Here is a 13,197-nt window from a genome sequence, read left to right as displayed (position 1 = left end):
ATTTACAATTGTGGGTTATGTACCTTGCCCAAGGGGCAGCAGCAGTGCCCCTGTATTAGAATTACTGTGCGTGACTAGTTGTATTGACATCACAGTATTGAACTGGCCTGTCTGACTGGCGGTGTCTGTTTTGCAGTTCCCGATGGGTCCGGGTCCAGATGGGCCGATGGGTGGAATGGGCCCCATGGAGCCGCACCATATGAACGGATCGCTAGGTGAGCAGTACAGCTGAGGGAGGCTTCTGATTGTCCTTCAATGGACGGTTTGAACCTGTTAATAACAGCATATTCATTAGAGCCATTAGACTGTCTTCAAACCATTGATCATGATGTTCAAGCCCCCATGGCAAGATGATGTAGACAGAGAAGACAAGGAAGAGCTGACCAATAAGAATCCAGGCTTCTCAGTATTTAAAATAAACCACTTATAACTTTATTTTACTTTATCTTGCCTATTTCTGAGTGTGGCACAAATTTACCACACGAGGTTCATAAGCTTGTTGCAGTCTGAATATGAATTCTTCTCACTGTGTCTTTTTTCATTTGCCTGTAGGGTCAGGTGACATGGATGGGTTGCCAAAGGTGAGACTAACAAATCATTCAGCTTCGTATATTCAAATTTTACTTTCAGTGCATCAACCAAAGTTGTACAGAACCAGTTGGATGGGATGCTTGAACCAAGTGTGTGTGTGTGTGTGTGTGTGTGCATTTTTCAGTTGTTGTAGGCAGACATGCATGTGCGCTTCAAAATTCTTAACATTGTGTAGGCAATGTGTGAACTTCTGTTGGGGTAATTGTGCTGTCCAGTAGGCTACTCTTTCAAAAAAAAATCACACTCTATTCTAGTTTTGCATTCATGGCATTTTCAGCCTTTAATAAAAAAATTCATTGACTAAAAGGCATAGCCCATCTGGTATTAGAGATTTTAATCCATGTGTGGGAGATGGCTAGGATTTTGGGGATTACCAAGGTATGTGTAAAAGAAGAGTGTAACAGGCCCTGATCCTCAAGGCTCCCTCATTGGCATTATCGCCCACTAGTGGTAAAACATTGTTACTGCAATAGCTGCTTACCCAGTCAGCCAGTGAAGGAGGGACACTGCCATTTTGTGGGCTGCTGCTTCTGCTTCACAGCCTGAACCCTGTGCGCCCAAGTAACTGTAGTCTAGGGTAGGTGTACTAGTGATTTCAACTTCAATACATGAGATGCACTTTGCTGTGAACTGAATGTGCTGTATGTGACTCCGAGCCTGTTGTCGGAGGCATGACCTTTTGGAGCTTGCTGGCTTGGTCTGGTGCTTGTGGAAATATGACCCAAGTTCTCCCCCCCCTTTCTGTGCGCAGAACTCTCCCAACAACATGGCGGGCATGAGCAACCCCCCGGGAACGCCGAGGGACGACGGCGAGATGGCTGGAAACTTCCTCAACCCATTCCAAAGTGAAAGTGTGAGTGCAGCTGGCCCGTTACCCGTAGCGCACCCTCCCCGACCCCCGACTCCACAGTCATACGGTTCATCCCAGCCAAAACGTGGCAGGTGATGGACAAGACCCCCCTCTCCTACCACAGAACCGAAGGCTGCCTTCCGCAAACCCGTCGCCATCTAAGTGACATTCAGGGGAGCAGATGGGCGTGTTTGTTGGAAAGTAGCTCTTCGCTTAAAACTAGGGGTGTCGTGCTCAGTTCTTGGTGCATGCTTGACAGTTTCTCTTCTAACCCAGACTTTTTTTTGGCTGAATCTACAAGTGTGATTTAATCTTTTTTTAAGCAAAAAAAATGTCAAACTGAATGTGAAACAGTTGGGCCAAATTCAGTAATGAAGAGCAGATACTGGGGCAAACATAGCATTCTCACAGCCCCCAGGAAATGAGCTAACCCCCCCTAGGCTTCGGTGAGCACACAGTGACCTTTGCATTCAGCCATTTGTCCGTGTGTCCCATGGCTGCTGTTGTGGCCTGTGCTCTGTCACACGGTTTGCTGCCTGGTGTTCCGACGGGAAAACTAGGAAGCGCCTGTGGCCAGCATTGTGTGTTGTTTTCACAGTTCCGAAAATCAGTAATAGATTACCCGCTCTCATCTGTCCCCCCCTCCCCTTTCTCTCTTTTCAGTATTCACCCAACATGACGATGAGTGTGTGATTTAGTTTTTTTATTTTATTTTGTATTTTGTATTTTTATTTCTTTTTTTTTATTATTTTTTGCTTTGCTTTACCCCCCCTCCCCGCCCCGGTCCTTCGAACTTTGGAATTGCCCCCACCCCTCCCCCCTCCATGCCCCCTTTGTGTACCCCCCAACACTTCCCACCCCCACTTTGGACTTCCCGCAGTCCTCTGGGGTGCCTCTGGAGCATGGGACTCACATCAAGGCCACCCATCCCGGCGCATGCAAAGTGGGCGGCGGCAGGAAGCAGTCACAGAGCCACAGGAAGAGCCTCCTCACTGACTCCGCCTCCCTCCCGGGATTCCTGACCGGCCCGGGACAGTGAGGCCTCACAGAAGGAGGGGGGGGGGAGAGATGCCAGTGGGCACCTGGCTGGTGAACTCATCTTCTGTTGTTTCACTGTGCTTTTTAACCCTCCCAGTACAGTAGTCAAATGAGAGGGTCTGAACCCCCCCCTCATTTCATTAATGTGTACATTTTAGAAAAGAAAGGACTCGTTGTTGGGGAAGGAAGGTTTTCAATATTTTGTGTATGTATTGTATTATTAATATTATTATTGTTATTTTTATTATTAATATTGTTCTGATTATTAGTTTTTTGATTTCTTGGACTTTCCTGCAAAGGGCACATTGTATCTCAACGACGAGGATGACAGAAAAAAAGCACAGCTCAGAATGCACAATGACACTTGTGTTTACATGATTTTAGCTATTTGTTGTTGCTCTGGTGTTTTGTTGGTTTGTTTTAAATGTCTCTGCTCCGTATGAATTCTGATTGATTAATGTACTCTCTGTTAGACACTCCAAAGAGCAAGTAGCCAAGCTCCTGGACACCATAGACATATGCACACTGTGTTGAAACTCAAGAAGAAGGCCTCTCCGTACAGAAAGGTCCCTTTTTCCCGTTTTTTTTCTTTGTTTGTTTTCAGAGTGGCCCAGTGATTACAAGTGTCTTGGTAAAGTGTTCCTACATTTCCAGAAAGTGTACATGTACAGTGGTTATCCAATCAGAAAAGACTGATGCAGCCAGGGGAATGAGCAGCATTCCACTCTTTGATTGGCTGTTATCTGGCATCTGAGTATCTGGCGTCTAACTGAGGGTTTATAAATACATTCACTTGCTGTAATGGTTCTAAGTAGCAGCCTCAATGCCATTCAGCATCCAGCTCCTCCCAAACGTCCGTTGAGATGTAGCTATGTCAGTTTGCCTGTTGTGTTTTGCTCTAATGGACTGAGTGTGACAAAACCGCTCTTCAGATTTTTTAGCTTCAGTGCAGATGGTTGTGCACATTTTATTTATTATTATTAATTCATGATTATTGTGCATATGTCTTGCAGCCTGTAGCTTTACAGGCCAGACAGTATATATGTAAATATACGAGTATATATACCTCCGAAAGAGTCCCACGGTAACCTACAGTTTCCTCTAGGGGGCAGTGTCTTGACAGATTTTTTTTTTCTTTTTTGGCATGGTTTTGGTATGTCACAGTTACCATTTTGCAGCCCTTCTGCTGTAATAGATTTTCAGAACGAAAAGCACCCAGGTCTTGCCCTACAGAAGTGGTAACATGACCCAATAAAGGTCATTAATATTGACTCCTCAATGTACACACCTGCTGTCTGGCTGAGCCCTGTAACAGGAAGAATATATCGGCCATTCCCAGTTTCCTGTAGCCAGAATGGAAAAGGGGTCAGTCACCATAAATACGTTTTACTGTTTTTTTTTTTACTTTTATAAAGTGTAATGTTATTCTGGTTGAAAGGTAGTAGCTGAATTCAAGGTACTGTCCAAGGCCTGCACGATTCTGGAAGGGTCTCTTATTGCTTGTGGGGTGAAATTGACATTGACAACCATGTAAACCTGTAGCTCTGCAGAAATGACATGTCCCTGTTCCAATATGCAGCCCTTTTTTCGGTTGCTTTCTCCCAGCTCGCCCCGCACCTGTAAATACGCCCATGGGTAATGCGTGCTTAATTGTCGTAGGCGTGTACAGCTCTCTCTGTGAATCCTGCCCTGGTGTGGCTCTCACTGACTCGTGCCCATACATGTCCAGCCCTTCCCTAGGGTTCTGTGAAGTTGGGATCGCGTCTGTTTTTTGCCACCTTGTGAGGACAGTCTTCTGGTTTATGCTGCCTTCCAATGGTGGAGAGACTGCAGGACCCAAACTGGCTGGTCAAATAGGCTCTGGCTGTGTTACATTACATTACATTACATTCATTTAGCAGATGCTCTTATCCAGAGTGAACCAGTCATGTGACCCAAGAGCTCTGCAACTGCCCTGTTTTCCAGTTTTCTTCAGTTGAGTGCTCTGAAGTTGCCCCAAGGACACAGTGGCTACTTTGTTGAATAAGCCGGGGTCTCCTTCCACTGACTCTCTGTGGCTGACCCTCCCCCCTCCCCCAAGTGATGTCACTCACAGAGACACAGCTCTCAAGCACAGGATGCCTGGACTCAAAGCAGGGTCTTTGTGAGGACTTCTCTTGAGTGACTGGCCTCTTATAACCGCATATGGGTGAGACACCAGGGTAGACTTTCAGGACTGTCACATCCTTTGCCCGACCGGAAGCCCCTCCCCAGCACCCCAGCACCCCAGCACCCCCCCCCCCCACCCATCCTACCTCTCTCTGTCTCATCCCCAGTTGTCTGCTTTGGTTTCCTCTCTTCTTTTTGTAAATACTGTACAATGCATTTTGATATCATTGACATGTTTTGATATGTTGGTCACTTCCAGTTCTCACAAAAAGAATTATTAAAATAACTGAGTGTGTTTTCATTTAAAGAGACTATGTGCTCCTGTGTAGCTGTTCTACAAGTTTCATTATTGTAAAGACAAATGAGGAAACAAGATTAGTAACGGACACTATTGTAGAATTTGATATAGACTTTCTTTTGTAGCTGCATAATTGCGCATGGCTGAAGGGGCCAGTTAAGAATATAAAAGAAAGTTATAAAATCTAAAAGATAAAGGTGAAGACAAGCAGGAGTGTGAATTCAGAAGAGTGAGAAGTGAAACTTTGAGTCATGACTGTAAAATGCTGGACCTCACACCCTATAGTCAGACCAGAGATGTGGGAATGAGTCAGAGCAAAGGTCAAAGGTGACTGGAGTAGAAGATGTTTTCCAGTGGTAACAATCCTAGCTTCATGCCATGTTAGCTGCTGATCATTCTAATGACAGTTTGTAATGACACAGTATTACACAAACACAGGACACTCTCTCTTTAAAAACACAACAAGGGACCACATATTACAGTGTTTAATATGAAGGATTTTTATCTATGTAAAACAAAATTAAAAACAAGTCAAACATAAAAAACCTCATTTTGAATAAAATGAAAAAGACAAAAAGGTAATAATAGGGTGGGGAGGGGGGAATCTATGTTTCCTTGCTGTTCTCTCCTGAGAGCTTGTATAGCTTTGAGTCTTACTGATGCTGTCCTAGTTCTCTGTGTTTTAACTCCGACGTCGGCCATTTCTGTATTTCTATTCGTGATGATGTACAATACTGTAACATTTGGAGGATTTATGGGGGGATGGGGCTAAGGGGATGGGGGACAAAGGAGGGGGGAGGGGCGGGGACGATTCTCCTGTAATGTTCATTGTCCTTTTCTGACGACACAGCAGTATTGAATATGAAGCAGTCTGTCCTCTCGGTTTGCTTTGTATCATGGTAGGTTAGTTCGGTTCCTTGTCTTGGGGACTCGAGTGTCTTGTGTAGTTGATTAAGGAGTCCTTTGTATGTTTCTTTATATTGTAAAATTTCTTTAGATTGACAAAAAGTTACTTATTGAGAAAGATGATGGAAAAAAAACTGCATCAATAATAAATGTAATTTGATTTTTTTTTTCCATTGTTTGAGTCGTGACTTCTTTTTGCCCGATTCCCTTCATTGAAGACACATTTTCAGCTGTTAAAAACAGGGAGTCATTTCCCATAGAAGCATGGACTTGAAGCTTATCTTAAAATGCCTTTTACTGAGTCTTAGGCAAAGTCAGTGGTTTGTAATGAAGTTTTTAAGTTGCATTTCATCAAACATGGTAACATGCTTCATAGTAGTGAGCTTAAGAAAAAAATATCAGCCTTGATGCTCACAGGTGAATGAATACAACAGATCTTGTCCGTTTGTATGATATAATTTTGGCCAGAAAGGCAGAAATGGAGTGTGCTGTCACATGTGCGCGCACACACACACACACACGCTTTACTGTTGCTGGGGTAAAAAGGATGCTGATAAATGCTGGCTTTGAGGGTGCCGATGCTGGGTCTCTGGGGAGCCGTGCACAGCACTAACATCAATCACGCGACTGCGCACCTCCATCTCGTGCTCTGACCGGAGCGAGGGGGGGGGGGTCCTTGAGAGGGTTAAGACACTGTTCAGGTGTGAATCACGCCTTAGTTTGCGTTTTAATTGATTCTGCGAAACGGTGGCCCCTTGAGGATGTAATTAATCGCTTCTGAGCCACGCAAGCAGAACTTGGGCAAACGGTGTTTACTACTTTCAAGGTCAGGATTACCCTGCTGTAAGGAAGGTGTTGCAAAGAAAAGAAAGCTTATTGAAGGCTTACAATGCACAGTTTAGAGTTTTACTAAAAACTGTTTTTGTACAGTTTTCATTCCTGAACAAAGGAAGATGAAGAACATCACAGCCTCACCCAGATGGGCTTCCACAAACATAATGGTTCGCATTCATAATTTTTCTTTTTTTACCTTTTTTTAAACATGCCTCCATATTGGAGAATATAAGTGTTTGCTTTGAATATATGTAAATTAATGTATTAGTTGTGGAGCCTTGCCTCTGTCTGAGAATTAATGTAAATACATTCGAACTCCTCATAGATGCCACAGCCTTTTCATTCCATCCCTGGCAGATTCAGAGTGTTGTGATTGGCCTGTGAGGTGCCTCAGTGTGATGATGTCACAGTGATGTCACAGGATGAGGATCTCCTCAGAGCTGCCCATCTGCTCCAGCTGGATGGAGTGGCGGCGCTGCAGCCTCCTGCCCCACCGGCCACCCAGCCTGGGCATGGTCTGCTGGAGCTCGCTGGGGGCGGAGGCGGGCGGGGGCCGGCTGGGGTGGGTCGGGCTGACGGGCAGAGGGGGCAGGAAGCTGGTTTTTAGCTGGGATCTGAGCCCCTCTGATCCCTTCCTCCTGTCGGGTGTGAGCGCGGCATCGGCGGACGCCAGGGACAAGGAGCTGGAGTGATGCGGAGAGGACAGCAGGCCCCGGCGGCCTGGGCTCAGTGTGGGCGTGGCAGTGGGAGGGGCCTGGAGCTGGGAGTCGGAGCTGGAGTGGTCGAGGGTCAGGGAGGGCAGCTGCAGCAGGGGCACATCCTGGAGGGCTGGCAGAGTGTTCCTGCGGCCTGAGGGTGGGAGGAGACTGCCGGAGGAGGAGGGCAGGGTCTCAACAGAGGCCTTGCGGGACGTCCTGCCCAGGGTCAGCCTGGCCCCGCCGGTCTCTGCAGGACAGAGGTCCAAACCGCTGTAGGGGTGGAGAGATGACCTCCGGCGCCCAGGGAGACCGGCCATATCAGACGGCGGGAGTGGTTTGCCATCTTCTTCCTCCTCCTCCTCCTCATCCTCACACAGGGCCCCCTGCCTCAGGCCCTCCTCGTAGGAGCTGCGCAGGTGTGCCAGGTTGTGGATGGCCAGCCAGGGCTCAGAGCGCAGCCTGTGGCTATGGGGGCGTCGGCCTCCCGGGCCCAGATCCGGCAGGGTCCCGCCCCCTCTCTTACCATCGCCCTTGAAGTCGAAGATGTTCTCCCCTTCGGTTTCGGAGCTGGGGGAGCTGGTCTTCAGCTCGATCTCGGACGGGGACATGCAGGACACGGGGGAGGAGTCCGGGGAAGGGGGCACGTTGAGGTAGCGGCGGGTGACGGAGCCGCCGTTGGTGCTGAGGTCGGTGGCGATGATGATGATGTCGCGGCCCCGCTCACGGCAGGCGTCCAGCAGCACCTGCAGCGTGGCCTGGTCGTGGGCGTTGATGGCATAGACCAGGGCGGACGCCCCTGCGTAGTCCTCCATGCTGGGGTCCGCTCCCGCCCCGATGAGGGCGGCGGCCACCTCGGGACCCGCCTTCTCCATGCAGGCGTACATCAGGGCGGAGCGGCCGGCTTTGTCCTGGGCGTTGGGGTCGGCCTGTTTCTCCAACAGGTACTGCAGGAGCCTGAGGGCGCTGCTGCCGCTCTGGTCGCCGCGCATGGCCTTGCAGGCCGCCAGCAGGGGCGTCTCCCCCCTCTGGTTGCGCTCGTTGACCTGGGCCCCGCCCTCCACCAGCAGCCTGACCAATCGCAGCTTGCCCAGCTGCGCGGCTGTGATGAGTGGGGTCCCGTCGGCAAGGTACTCCTGGGGTTCCCCCATCTTCAGTGCCGGCTCGGTGGGAAGCACCTCCCGTTCGCTCCGATGCTCAGGGGGGCGTGGTTCAGGCGTGGGGTCCACCAGGAGCACGTCTCATCAGCCTTCACCAAGGGCGGCCTATGACGTCCAGCTTACACTGTGCTGAGCCTTACTGATCTGCCTGCAATTACAAGGACAATGACAAGAGGCTGTTGTGAAACGCAATCAACTCTCCTTTGTCATCCTTTTTCCCAGCACAGAGATGAAATTGTGAATTTGTAAAAGCCAATTTATGCACTGAATGCTTTGTTGTGAAATATGTCCCAGACACCATCGACACTGTTCTTTTTTAACAAAATGGAGAAGGGGGGGAGCGTGCCATTCTGAAGCATGATAAAAGGCTTCATATTTCTGCATCTTCTTTACATAAGCAGATATTCCATGGGCACTGACACAAGATCCATTTTCAGTATCAGATTATTTTAGACTACTTTTTTAAACTTTCATTGACTGACTTCTTGAAATATATGTTTATAGTTTGCTTGCTTTGTCATAATAAATGTGCGTACTTATGAATAATTGGAGGCAAACATCAAGTACATGTTTAAAAAGTGGGGAAAAAATAAAAATTTTCAGACTGTAACATGAATGTGGCTTCATGTTAGGTAACTATCATTCCCCACAATGTCCACCCCTGCTTGTTTTTGTGAAGATGAGCATCATTCAGAGAAATTAGTATTACCCTGTTCAGAGTGCAAATTCAGGAAGGATTCAGAAAGTATTTTCAGGAATTCATTGACTTTACACCCCCCCCCCCAAAAAAAAAAAAAAGCGGTGGCAGCCACCTTCTTTCATCCTGATCGACACTTTATTCCTGGTGGAAAAGGTTGGATGGCTTTTTCTCTTAACCCACGCAGCACTCAGTCCACTGCTCAGAGCAGACTGTTCTGAACGTGGGCTACAGTGGGAGTTGAAAGCTGTGAATGGGTTTTTTTTTGTAGATTGAAATGTCGAGTACTGAAGAGCTGTGGGTACAAAGAGGTGAGGGGATATTTGATTGGGAGGGAGCGGGCTTTGATGTGACTTCGTCTGTGTGGGACCACCGTCAGAGATAAAACGGACCCGAGGGGGAGGGGGAGGGGGAGGGGGAGGGAGGACGCTGAAAGAGTGAGGAGGACGGCATTGCTTACCTGTTTCTGAATCACACGGCGATAAGTACTGTGACCCTCATTACTGTTGACTAGCATTATATTCCTCTAAAATACACTGAACTGTAAACTAACTGTTAACACTGAACTAATTGTCTATTACTTATAGATTGAAAGGACATTACATTACGTTGGTTCATATACATTCGAAGGAATAGACACAATGTGGCTGTACTTTAAAGCTTGGAGTAAAGGGGTAATAATAAGGTGTTTTTTTAGTAGTTAAGTGATAGTGTTAGGTTATTTAAAAGGACCCAAACGTCCCTCCAGATTATGTTGCTCTTTACCTAGTTACAATGAAAGGAAGTCGTGTCAGGGCAATAAAGATGCCACTGAAGTGTGGTACTCAAGTGTAATTTCTCTGGAATTAATGTTAAGGGTTAGGAATCTGATTGGCTGAGGTGGAAATGTGTGCCCTCAGGAAGCTGCAGGGCTGGGTTCAGATTAGGTCCTCTATCAGGCCAGGTGATACCCTCGCTGGCAGGTTTAGGCGAGGAAGGAAGGTGTCATGCAATCAGACCTGTGCCTCATGGTTACCGTAGAGCTTTATCTGCTACCCGGGTAAGGTAATTATTTACAGCATGGTTTGATGGTATCATCCACCACCACGTCATACTAGTGCGATAAAGCAGCAATACAATATAACCAGGGCATAACGTTTTCCTACACCTTACACCTTTTGAAACAAAATATCTTTGAAAACAATGGTCCTATTATTTAAGATTTCTTTGCGCTATAAATATTACAGTTGGAGAGTGTTTATTCAGCCAATCTCTGACCATTCCAACTTCATGTATAATTAGTTCACCTTTGGAATGTGAAACTTTATAGAACTGATGGAAAGCCGATGATTGGCTTCCTTAGCCCCTTTTGCTTGTGTGTTATTTATGAGGAAGTATTCACAGCATATTCAGAGCTAAAGTATTGTACCACAGCACACACAACACAACATATTTTAGCAAAGTGCTCATAAAATCCCCAATACCCTCCTTGCATTCGCCTTCATGTTTCCCAGCCTCTTTCCCAGCCAGTCATGTCTCTGAATAGCTCTCCATGAGTTTGTATGTGCCTCACACAGTAGTCAAATCTCTGCTCTGTGGCTTGTTTTGAAATACAATGATCAAAGGAGAGAAAGGTCATCTGGATGTGACTGTGAGTGCTCATTGCCAGTACACATATTTCAGTCGATCACCCTGCATTTACAGTATTTGCTTCTGCGTCAAATACATGCAAGGTTTCAGTGTCGTGAACTCTCAGTGGGTCCGTGAGCACAGCTGTAATTTTAATCGTAAAAGAAAGGGAAGTTGCTGACCTGCTGAGACGTCCTCTTGAAAGCTCTGCTGTCCGTGTCCATCCTCATCCAACGGAGCTTCATTATTGAAGAGTTTTACAAACTTGGAGCGCTCCTTTCTTCCAACACCCTTCTTTCTTTCAACACCCTTCCTTCTTTTCCCACCACTCCAGGCTGCTTTGTCTCATGCAATGAATCTTCAGCCTTCAAGATGGCGTAACGATGGTGGCCTAACAATGGTTTCTTAAAAATTAAGCATGGTTCGCAGTTTGCCTCTTAGTGTTTCGTGCCAAACTGCCTCTGAATGTAATTGTTTTTTTTCTGTGCTTGATGCATGAGGGAGAGAACGAGAGAGTGAGAGAGAGGGGGAGAGAGCAGGAGAGGGAGGTAGAGCATCATCAGACTCATCTGTCCCTGTCAGAAAACCATCAGTAGCGATTGAGTGAAGTGTAGATAATACCTATGTGCCTGCGTGTGTGTGTGTATGCGTGTGCGCGCTTGTCGATGAGCGCATGTCTGAGTGCCAGTGAAACTGTGCCCTTACCTGTTGACGTGTGTCTGTGTCGTTTCAGATGTCAGATAGCGTCAGCTCCCAGTTGCCAGTGACTGGAGGCTGCTGTGGAGCTTTGTGACATCACAACTTGTTAGTTCCGAGCAGAGCAAGTACAGCGGGGATTTAGGGAGCGCCATGGCGGTGCTGCCAAGCAGTGATGCTGAAGTCAGCTCCATTCCTGACCTAAAAATGTGGAGGTCACACCCACATGTGACGTCTATTTCCTGGAGTTCGCTTCTGTGTCATGCCACTATTGTTTAACCTGTTTTGTTGGCTGCACATTTAAGTATTTATTTTTAACTGGCTATAGCTTCATTAGAGGCACAAGAGTGGACCCAGGAGAGTCTACATGGAAAAACAATGCATTGGGCTGGGAGATAACGTGTAGTTCACATTAGTTTAAATAAGGAGCATCCACCTCCTTATATTTGTGCAGCAAAGGAAGTTAGAGGTGAAATGCTGAGCACTTGTGCATTTACGTGCCTTGTTTCGCCTTTTACAAATTGTATAACTGAAACACATGGATTAACAGTTTTTGGTACATAAATGATGATAGTTTAGATGTGTTTATTTTTCATGCTGAGTTTAGTGTAAATAGTAAGTAAGCCATCTACATTTTCTGCAGGAGCTCATAAGCAATCCGGTAGTTTTCTTTGTCATGTGCTTCAGACCACAGTTTACATTGGCAGATCTGTGTAGCTTTATCCAGGGACACACTGCCGAACGTGATTGATTAGGAGCCAGTTTTCCCGTCACCCTGGGCACTGAGTCGAGTCTAATCCATATTACTGCATAAAACTTCAAAATCATATATTAATTTATAAACAGGGAATGTTTCTTCAGATAAAAATGCCACCTTCATTCTACATATGTCTCATATGTCTATACCAAAATAGTTGATTAATTAATACTTTTTTTCTGAATTTGATCATTTAATTGTTGCTTACATTGGCTAAATGGCAGGTGAATGGCATTCATTTCAGAAGAACATAATTAAAACTTATTATAAAATATTGTTTTACATAAATATGATAAGATATATAAAAATAGTAGTAGGTAACATTTTGGAGTTGGACTCACTTTTTATGTCAGGGTGAATTTCCTTAAAACCACATCTTTGTAAAATCACATTCCCTATGGGTCAAAGCTCTCTCTGTCCTAGAGATGGGCGTCAGCAAAGCTGACCAATAAGAACACTGATTCGTGGCAGAGGAGCCAATAAAGTTACAGCAGAGTGGAAGCGGTTTGACTGTCCCCACTGCCAGATTTCATGAAACCCCTGTTTGTGAGAGGAATTAGAACGAACCAGAAGCAAACATGGGCTGGAAGTCAGACTGATGTATTTTTCTTAACGAAAGGAATTATGCATCGTACCACGTGATTTCTAGTACAGAAGTGTACAGAAATAATAATCATTATAAACCACCCCCCAAAATTCCGCAAAAATTAAAAGATAAGGAGAAGAACGGTTCCATTCGCCAAATATCTAATAATGAGGCTGCTCGTTAGATTATACAGTGTATGACATCCTGCAAATAGCCATGTTTGACGTTTTTGTAGATGATAATGAACTATTATAATTGCTTATACATCTACACAAATTAAAAATAAAAAGCTTTTGCTTTACTGTAGTGTCTCCTGTAGGGTCTCGTTGCAAT

At 46.0% G+C, this 13,197-nt stretch overlaps 2 protein-coding genes across 3 annotated transcripts in view; one reads left to right on the top strand and one right to left on the bottom strand.

Moving 5' to 3' along the window:
* The window catches only part of LOC118795878 (single-stranded DNA-binding protein 3-like), a 58,964-nt gene extending 56,723 nt beyond the window's left edge, over positions 1-2,241 (top strand). The window contains exons 15-18 of one of the 2 annotated variants that reach the window (XM_036554645.1): positions 137-215; positions 553-581; positions 1,343-1,444; positions 2,105-2,241. In XM_036554645.1, the coding sequence (XP_036410538.1) occupies positions 137-215; positions 553-581; positions 1,343-1,444; positions 2,105-2,134 (240 nt within the window). In that variant the 3' untranslated portion in view covers positions 2,135-2,241. Of the gene's footprint in view, positions 1-136; positions 216-552; positions 582-1,342 lie in introns of both variants that reach the window. The other variant, XM_036554644.1, reaches the window with a different exon arrangement.
* Positions 2,242-7,080: 4,839 nt separating this feature from the next.
* On the bottom strand, positions 7,081-8,511 carry LOC118795401 (ankyrin repeat domain-containing protein 34B). The gene has a single exon (XM_036553860.1). It carries the CDS (start codon positions 8,509-8,511, stop codon positions 7,081-7,083), a length of 1,431 nt encoding a protein of 476 aa, XP_036409753.1.
* Between the last annotated feature and the right edge of the window lie 4,686 nt (positions 8,512-13,197).

The sequence above is a fragment of the Megalops cyprinoides genome, chromosome 20 (genome assembly GCF_013368585.1).
Source record: "Megalops cyprinoides isolate fMegCyp1 chromosome 20, fMegCyp1.pri, whole genome shotgun sequence".
Lineage (NCBI taxonomy): Eukaryota > Metazoa > Chordata > Actinopteri > Elopiformes > Megalopidae > Megalops > Megalops cyprinoides.
This window is presented reverse-complemented; position numbering and strand designations above follow the sequence as displayed.

What these genes read in the sequence shown, in the direction of transcription:
- LOC118795401 (XM_036553860.1), bottom strand. Translation starts at nt 8,511, where the DNA reads ATGGGGGAACCCCAGGAGTACCTTGCCGACGGGACCCCACTCATCACA.